Source organism: Drosophila ficusphila, unplaced genomic scaffold (assembly GCF_018152265.1).
Source record: "Drosophila ficusphila isolate 14025-0441.05 unplaced genomic scaffold, ASM1815226v1 contig_348, whole genome shotgun sequence".
Taxonomy (NCBI): domain Eukaryota; kingdom Metazoa; phylum Arthropoda; class Insecta; order Diptera; family Drosophilidae; genus Drosophila; species Drosophila ficusphila.
Genome location: NW_025064257.1, coordinates 14,362 through 23,834, shown reverse-complemented (window position 1 = coordinate 23,834; position 9,473 = coordinate 14,362). Strand labels below are relative to the sequence as shown.

The 9,473-nt window shown below is 38.0% G+C and overlaps 1 protein-coding gene across 1 annotated transcript; it reads left to right on the top strand.

The window, feature by feature from the left end:
- Positions 1 to 7,044: 7,044 nt before the first annotated feature.
- On the top strand, positions 7,045 to 8,161 carry LOC122319962 (E3 ubiquitin-protein ligase BRE1-like). The gene is made up of 2 exons (XM_043207862.1): positions 7,045 to 8,040; positions 8,150 to 8,161. The coding sequence occupies exons 1-2, from the start codon at positions 7,045 to 7,047 to the stop codon at positions 8,159 to 8,161; spliced, it is 1,008 nt and encodes a 335-aa protein (XP_043063797.1).
- The last annotated feature ends 1,312 nt before the right edge of the window (positions 8,162 to 9,473 follow it).

Sequence of the window (9,473 nt, the reverse complement as noted above, 5' to 3'; positions counted from 1 at the left end):
CAAGGCTACAGCCGCACCATGTTGTTACCTGCGCAGTAACTGCATGGCGGGGGCTATGTGGGTCCAGAAGGACCGTGACGCAGAAGGTGCGTGAGAGCGTTGCAATGTGTGCAGCAAGAGCCAGAGAAATATGAACTAATAAGGAATATTGATTAAGAGTTATGGTACGAGAAGAAAATGTAAACAGAGTGACGTGGCAGACAAAAAAAAAAAAAAAAAAAAAAAAAAAATGAAGAAATTTGAGCAAGGCAAGGGAACCCAATGTAATACAATGAATTGAATAATTTTATGATTTTAATTTTATAAATTTGAATTTTTATGTTTAAATGTAAAGTAATGTTTATTTGATATGAAATGAAATGAAATGTTAAACTAAGACAACAAGAAAAACAAAAGAGAATAGTGAATGGAACATTATTGTTATCTTTACAGATGTCGAGAGATGTGACACGCGAGGACGCGTGAGTGTCAGGAAGGCCGTGTCGTAGATTCGTAAAGCTAGTTATGTTAAATTTAAATATAACCTAAATTGAATAAAGAAGAATGTTAAGACGCGTGAGTGTCAGGAAGGCCGTGTCGTAGATTCGTAAAGCTAGTTATGTTAAATTTAAATATAACCTAAATTGAATAAAGAAGAATGTTAAGATTCTGTTAAGATGAGTTGGCATCATTGCACAGTGGTTGCGCCCATAGGCCATAAATCGAAAAATCGACTTTAAAATAATTAGTCAAAATGTTAATAATTTGTCTCTAAATTATCCATATTTTGTCATTGCAAGCTAGTTTTTTCCTGAAATCTAACGGGACATTCTAAAAATATAATGCAAAGTGCGAACACGTCTTCAATTTTGCTGCTGCAGCTGCGTTTTAGTGCTTTTCGTGAAAACAAAAGTGAAGTTCAAAGTGGTCGGACGTTCTCAAAAATTCACCAAATTTAATTATTTAAAATGCATTTTAAAGTTGAAGGTATTATCTTTAAAAAATTGGTTTTATGAAATTTATCTGACTAATTACATTTTATTTGTGTATTTTAGATCGATTAACCCTTTTTTGACTATTTTGTGAACGTCTTTTTCATGTTTAGTTAAAGTTTTAGTTGTGATGCCACGTTTTCCCACAAATAGTATGTATGTTAATGTGTTCGTCTGACTTTTAGGGTACTATATGCCTAAAATCAGCTGCAGAAATTTGCAGATGTTTATATAATCGGGAAAATACTGATGCCATCTATCGTTTGCCAAGGGACAGTTTTTCCTTATTTTGCTTTTGTTTTGTCCTCGTCGCTCGTGTTTGTAATGTTTTTTGAAATATTTTTATTTATTTATTTCATTGAAATTCACTAAAACTGGTTCAGGCATACAATCTGTAAGTTTGGTTTACATTTCTTGAAAAACAAAAACGTTTTTCATACTATATACTTATTTCTTTCCTATCGTTCCTATAGCAGCTATATGATATAGACGTACGATATGGCCAATTTTTTTAATATACATTTAAAATATTTTTTTAGAATTTTGGTGTAAATTTCGTTACAATAACTGAACTAGAAGTACTTATGGCCGCTGCTCAATACAAGCCCAAATGCTGTGCAATGCTCGGTGTTCGACATGTGCTCCATGTAAAGGCCTGTAACTCTTGTAATTTTTCAAATTTGGATCTGAAATTTTTTGAGAACATTTTCGGAACAAATATCTATACAATAAGCCAAAAAAAATCGATTTTTTTCCGCCACAAACTATTTTTTTGTTATCATAACTTTTTTGAGAAGGTTGGCGTGGGAGTGGAGTTAAGCAATCGCTCCAATTTTTTTTATTATAACATAGTTCTATGCTTGTAAATAACTTACAGTATAAATATTACCCTGATCTGACCATTAGAAGTGATTTTAGGACTGCTCTCTCATCAAAGCGCCACCACTGATCCAATCGTTCCTATGGAAGCTATAGGATATAGTGGTACGATCCGGTCAATTTTTTTATAATATATTTATAATATTTTTATAGATTTTTTTGTGAAAGTTTCATAGCGATAGCACATCTAGAAGTATTTATGGCCGCGGTTCCATACAAGCCCGACCACTGTGCATTGGTGTGTAAGCCAAATGAGCATGGCGCCTGGTATTGTTCAGCTGAAGAGCGTAAAGCAAGAGCATGACAGGTGGAATGTGCTGAATGAGAAAATGAAGAAGAAAGCGAGAGGGCTAAAAGGACTGCTGACAGGTCACTTTTGGAAAAGCCACGCGACAGTGAACAACACACAGGCGACTTGCTGTGCCAAACTCTATTAAAAGCAATCATGGAAAAAGATACACCTTTGTCTCCGTCGCCTCCACCATATCCTCCGAGATATATATATGATCTACACATCAACACCTTTCAGATGGTATATAATAAGTATGTATATATATATAGATTCAATCTTTATTTCCAATTTTTAAAATAAAAGTTATCGAATAATTTTTATTTTTCAATTTATATAATAAAAATTGAAAATAAAAGTTATTGCGTAATTTTTATATAAAAATTGATACTTAATAATTATTACTAATTTTTTATTATTAAAATTAATTTTAAGTATTAAAAATCAATTTTTTTCGTTAAAATTGAAAAAAAAACATTTATCTTGTTTTTGAATTCGCCATGAAAATTTAACTTATGACAATTTTTTCCAATTTTTTTGGAGACTATTTTGAGCTTCAATTTTTTTAAACTCATAATAATTATTTGCGGTCCCTGCTCCAAAGTGAGGCGATCTGGGTGGAATGAATTTCCATTCGATGGTGTCTGCTAGACAGAAGCTCTCGATTGCCTTCAGATGGTCCTCAGCTAAGAATAAACGACGAAGTTCGGCAAGCTCGTTCTTGGCTCCGGTAAAGTTGGTTGCATTATCAGACCAAATGCATTTGGGACGACCTCTTGTTGCAATAAATCGTCTGAGGGCTGCCAAGAATGTTGGTGTGGATAAATCAGCCACTAATTTCATATGCACTGCCTTGGTTGCAAAGCATATAAAAATGCATATGCAGCATTTCAACGGCTGGCGTTTGCGTCCTTCAGGCTTATACATGAATGGGCCGCAGTAGTCCACTCCAGTAATAGTGAAGGCCTTGCAAGAATCCACGCGTTCCTTTGGCAGGACTGCCATAACATGCTGAAGTGTACGTGGCCGAGCACGACAGCAGCGAATACACTTGGTGACCACAGCAGCTACTGTTCTTCTCCCCCGATGGGCCAATAGTGGAGTCTGATTCTGGCCAACAACGTACGAGGTCCTGCGTGAAGGCGTTCTTCGTGGAAGTGCTTGATGATAGCCGAAGTGATTGGATGCTTCCTGGGCAGAATCATTGGATGACGAGAGTCAAAGGGCAGACTTGAGTTTGATAGTCTACCTCCGAGTCGTAGAAGACCAAAATCGTCAACAAATGGGGACAGCGATGACAGGCAATTTGATGTATTCAGGACATGGTTGGCCTAAATTGCTTTTAAGTCAGCCCACATGGTAGCTCGCTGCACAGCTCGAACTAGGAGGCGTGTACCATTCTGTAAATCTGAAACAGTCAGAGTGGGTGATCTAAGTCGAAACAAGAATTTGTATATGTATGAGAAAATTCGCTGCATAGCAGGAAATGAATTTTCAAACTTTCACTTAGATGTCAGATCAATGGTTGACGTCAAAACCAAACACGTTGCCTTGCGCAGCTCAAGTAAGCACTGCTCTTGGGCAGGGGATGGCGGCGAGCTGGATTGCGGTAGCAGCAAGAATGAAGCCAGAGATCGGACGCGTTCAATTCCATGGGCAAGGCTCCTCTGGATATGATATCAGCAGGATTTAGTGTAGTAGATATGTGAAGCCATTCCATTCCGGCAGACAGTCTTTGGATGGATGCTACTCTGTTAGCATCGAAAGTTGTGAATCGGGATGACTCACTATTCAGCCAAGCTAAGACTACGGTTGAATCGCACCAGCAGAAGTATGGACCTGAAAATATATCCATTTTTTGAAGCTCGCTTAGAAGATTGGCCAACAGAAGCGCTCCGCACAGTTCAAGCTTCGGAATCGACAGAGTCTTTAAGGGTGCTACTCTGGACTTGGAGCACAATAGTTGGGCATTGGATTTGTCAGCAGATCTGGATAAAATATATACGCATGCTCCATAGGCAGGCAAGCTAGCATCGCAAAACCCATGAATCTCGATTGATCCCTTTGGTAGTAGTGCGAGTCTGGGAAATGTCGTCCTTTCTACGCTGCGAAACTGTAGGCATATACTGGACCAGGTTGAGTTTAAAGATTCGGGCAAGCTTTCATCCCAGTGTAGCTTCTCCTTCCAGAGCTCCTGTAGGAAGATTTTGGCTTTGGTTATAACCGGGCTTATGAGTCCAAGCGGGTCACTTACCTATTCGAACACAGCGATACATTTTCCCAATATCTCCAGTGAGAGCAACTGCAAATGTACGAAAACGGATTAAAATATTGAAGAGCTTAGCCTGTATGGTAGGTCCTGCCATCAACGTGTCATTCAACGAAATTCCAGATGATGAAGCTGCTGATCCATCAAATACGACACGTAGTTTGGTGGTCGTGCTATTTTCCTTAAAGACGCAATGATGCGGGAGGAAAAATCTGCAGTGCATTCTGTCATCTGGAGGTAAAAGCGATATATGACCGAGTTCCAGATACTCCTTTATGAAGTTAGAGTATTGTTCCTTGACATCAGGACGGCGTTCCAGCTTTCGCTCCAAGCTGAGAAAACGGCGAAATGCTTGCTGGTATGACTCTCCAAGTCCATCGATTTTTCCAGTTTTCGGTAGCTGAACTTCGTATTCACCAGAGGGTAGTCGAGAGAAGGTGTTTTGGAAATGGTCCTCGCATTCCGTTTCTTCTTTGGTGAATTTCGAGCTTTCCAATGGACAGGATTCCCAAAATCGCTGCAGAAGATCATCAATTCGATCTTCAGGCTCTGGCATTTTATCTGAAATAGATTGAGAGGCAACGAGAGTGTGGCAAGTTTGTGCTGCCACCAGAGACAACCCATCCAAGTCGAGTTTTTGAAGCGTGGGAAGATGGGGGCCAAGCTTGATTTGTCCAATACATAACAAATCGTAGAACAAACTTGCTCCTATGAGAAGGTCAACCCTCTTCGACTTGTTGAAATCTGGGTCAGCCAATGGTAGATTTGACGGGATATTCTATGGCGATGAATCGAAATTGAAATTAGGCTGATCGTTGACAATGGAGGATGCAACCACGGCTTCAATACTTGCAGAGTAATTGGTGGAGTTGGATGATATACTCAGCTGGACAGCATATCCTGTAGTTTTGAAGCTAGAATCTCCAAGACCAGGTACAGCAGCAGCCGATTTAATCCTTTTGAGCTGAAGAAGGTGCTCGAATCTAGATGTTATAATGTGAACTTGCGAGCCTGAGTCGAGTATGGCACGACAAGGTATTGAACTACCAGCTCTGTTTTTAAAAAAAACATTAGCAGTTGCCAAGAGCACAAAGTTGCAAACTTGAGGTCCTTCGAAAGAGGAAGAAGCTAAGTCAAATGAAGCAATGTATGATGCTTGGATCCACATTTTCTGCAGCTGCTAGAATTGCACATGCGCAATTGGTGCCCGTCTTTAAGGCAATTGATGCACAGGGACATTTTCTTTACTTCCTTCAGCCTTAGTGCTGGGGAAAGATTACCAAAACGCGCGCACGTATATATGGAGTGGCTGGTATCGCTACAGAATCGGCATCGTGATGGACTGGCAGCTAGTAGGGCCTTGCTAGAACGATTTTTCCTTCCAGATGAGTGGCTGGATGAATGGGTAGCCATGGCAAGCTCTACATTCTCTAGCGTCTGGCAACGTTTTTCCAGGAACTTCGAAAACTCCTCCCACGATGGTATTTTATCAACAGAGCACGACTCCTCCCACTTGGCTTGGGTAGATGGATCTAGCTTTTGCACCAAGGCTTGAACAATGAAGCAATTTGCAATTTGCTCTTGATCGCCCAATGCTTGAAGAGCCCGCATGTGACTGATAAGCCTATCAGAGAGTTCTCTTAACTTGCCAACTGACCCAGCTTCGATCGTCTTTAGGCCAAAGATTTGTGCAACATGTGCCTGAAAAACAATGCGTTTATTATTAAAATACTTCAAGAGCGATACTGTAGTTGCTGTCAGAGATTTCCAGTGATTTTATGGTGTCAAGGGCCGCATCCTTGAGGCAGGAGCGCAGATGCTGCAGTTTTTCAATGTTGGAAAGGCCAGGATCCTTGTCGATGATCGTCGAAAACATGGCATGGAAATCGGCCCATTGAGTGTAGCCGCCACTAAATGTTGGGAGCTTAAGATCCGGCAATCGAGATTTTTGAGTCACAAAAATCGAATGAGACGAAAATGGATCTTCTGCACGAAATTTTGACGATAAAGGCACAGTCGAATTGCGTTTGCGAATTTCTGCTCGGACGCGGACCTTTAGGGTGGCTATAAGTTCTTCGAAATTATCGCGTAATGGGCTACCGATTGTAGCAGGCATGTATGTATGTATATGTATAATTACGCATTACTCTAATAAGGGATAAGTATATATATAAGCTAAATATTGTATGCCGTTATAATATTCTAAGTATGTAAGTCGTTTTCTATTGTGTGTATACCCGAACGGCATTGAAATGCAACTCTGAAATGTGAGAGCAGAGAGCGATAATGGGGAAGGAGTTAATTCTGATCAAGCAAGCAAAGAGTGCGGACGCGAAAACCAAAGATTGCGAAATAAGCTAATTAAAACAGTGTAATATACAGAATAAAAACAATTAATAAAAACTTAAATAAAGACGATTAATAAATATATATTTGTACCCTATAATAATAAAAACAATAATAAAGACATTTAATAAATACATTTGTATCCTACAAATTCAGAAGTGGGCGTAACCAAAATGGATAACATCTTGGATTTAAACACCGTATCGGTTGTGCAACTAAAAAGGTGGTTGGAAGTGCTTAAAATGCCAACAACAGGCACAAAAGACGAACTAATATTGCGTTTGAACACAATGTACATAAACAATAAAATCGATGAAAAAGTTGTAAATGAAATGCTAAATAGTGACGATGGTGCAAATTCTGAAGAAAACGAAAACGAAAAAACGGTTTCTCAGAACGAGCATGGAGAGAATGACGACCAGGAAGAAGACGGGCGCAAACTGGTTGAACTGAATGAGCCAGAAAGAGATGACAGGATCATTGTTGAGTTGCGACAGTTAATGCAAAACATTGAGCTGAAATTGACTGCAGATCAGAATGTTCTGGAACAGTCGAAAGGAGAAAAACGAACAAACTTGGAGAAGTCAGATCTGAAGATGAATGCGGACGAAACAGAAGGAGTCAAAAACAACGAAATTTCTTGGAAGATGACGAATGAAGCATTAGGCATATACGAAGGACAAACTTGTGCTCGTAAGTGGATTGCGCAAATGAAAAACATTTCCAGTATTTATGGAATTTCTGGAAATCAAATGCGTATGCTCTTCGTAAGCAAGGTCAAGGGCAAAGTTAATGAGTGGCTATACGAAAACCCAAATCGGGCCTTGCAATCAATGGATGAACTATGCGAACAGATGATATCAATGTTTGGAAATACGCAGTCTAAGCTAGAGGAGCGTCGAAATTTTGAGTCTCGTACTTGGCAGTCTTCTGAGAAATTCGGGAAATACTTGGATGAAAAGTTAATGCTAGCTCAAAATGTCAGTCTGGATCAGGAGGAGTTGTTGGACCGCATCATCGAGGGTATACCTAACGAAGGCTTGCGCAATCAGGCGCGAATTCAATGCTTCCGTGATATTTCGCATATCAGACGTGCTTTTTCGGAAGTAAGTTTGCCAGCAAAGCGAGCAGTATCGTTCGAGAAGAAGACTACTCCGATGGACCAAACCAATGGAAAGGAAATTCGATGCCACAATTGCAACGCTAGAGGTCACTTCGCCAGGAACTGTTTCAAGCCGAAAAGGGAACCTGGATCGTGCTATGCATGCGGCGAAATGGGACACTGGGTAGGACAATGCCCCAAAAATAAAAATACATGCAAGAGAGCTGAAAACAATTACGTAAGATATGTAAAAATTCATTTTGTACAAGATTTTAATAACTTTGTGATTGCAGAATGCCTCATAGATTCGGGAAGCCCAATTTCTTTTATTAAAATAAATAAAGTACCAAATAAGATTAAAATACTTCCGGAGAATAAAATATATTATGGTTTAAACAAAAGTCATTTAAAAGTACATGGAAAAGTATTATGTTACGTTATTAAAAATCTGAATAAAGTATATTTTTATTTGTTAATTGTGGACGAAGAATCTATCAGTCATGACGCTATTCTGGGAAGGGATTTTATGGAAGCATGCAACTTAAACTTAGATCTAAACACTTTAAAATTAGTTACGGTGGAAATGAAAGTTAAAAAATATGTTGATGAAGAAAATTGTTATGAAAAAGAAGAAAATTGTTATGAAAGAGAAGAAAATTGTTATGAAAGAGATGCAAATTGTTATGAGAAAGATGAAAATTGTTATGAGAAAGATGAAAATTGTTTTGAAGGAGATGAGGATTTTTATGAAGCTGATAAATATGAGTATGATAAAGATAGAAATGGTTGTAAAGTAGCTGAAGTTTATGATGATTCTCTAAAAAGTGATTGTGTAAATGAAAATGAACAAAATTTAAGTGAAGTGGAAAGGGAATTACTAAATATAAATGTAGTAGAGGATGAGATTGATTATAGAATAGATGAAAAAGTAGAATACAATGTTCGTCGTCAATTTATTAAAATATTAGAAGATGAATATGTTAATAAGCAAAGACCTAAGAATCCTGAGGTAAAGTGTGAGATTAAATTAAGTTTAGAAAATGCTAAATCGTTTAGTTGTTCCCCAAGAAGATTATCTTACATGGAAAAAGAAAAGTTTCAAGTATTGTTGGATGAATATTTAGAAAAAGAAATTATTAGACCCAGTGAATCGGAATATGGATCACCTATAGTATTAGTAAAGAAAAAATCAGGGGACTTAAGATTATGCATAGACTACAGGAAATTGAACAAAATAACAATAAAAGATAATTATCCGTTGCCGTTAATTGACGATTTGTTAGACAAGCTTGTTAATAAAACAGTATTTTCAAAATTAGACTTAAAGCACGGATATTTTCATGTTTATGTAGATAAAGAGTCGGTTAAATACACATCATTTATCACACCGTTAGGTCAATACGAGTTTTTGAGAATGCCGATGGGCTTAAAAAACGCTCCTGCGGTATTTCAAAGATTCATAAACAAAATCTTCGCTGATATGATTCGGAAAAATAAAGTAATTATATATATGGATGATATTATGGTAGCTAGTGAAAATATAGAAGAGCATTTTGAAACCATGAAAGAAGTTTTTAATAGATTGGTAACAAATAAATTGGAATTAAGGATGGATAA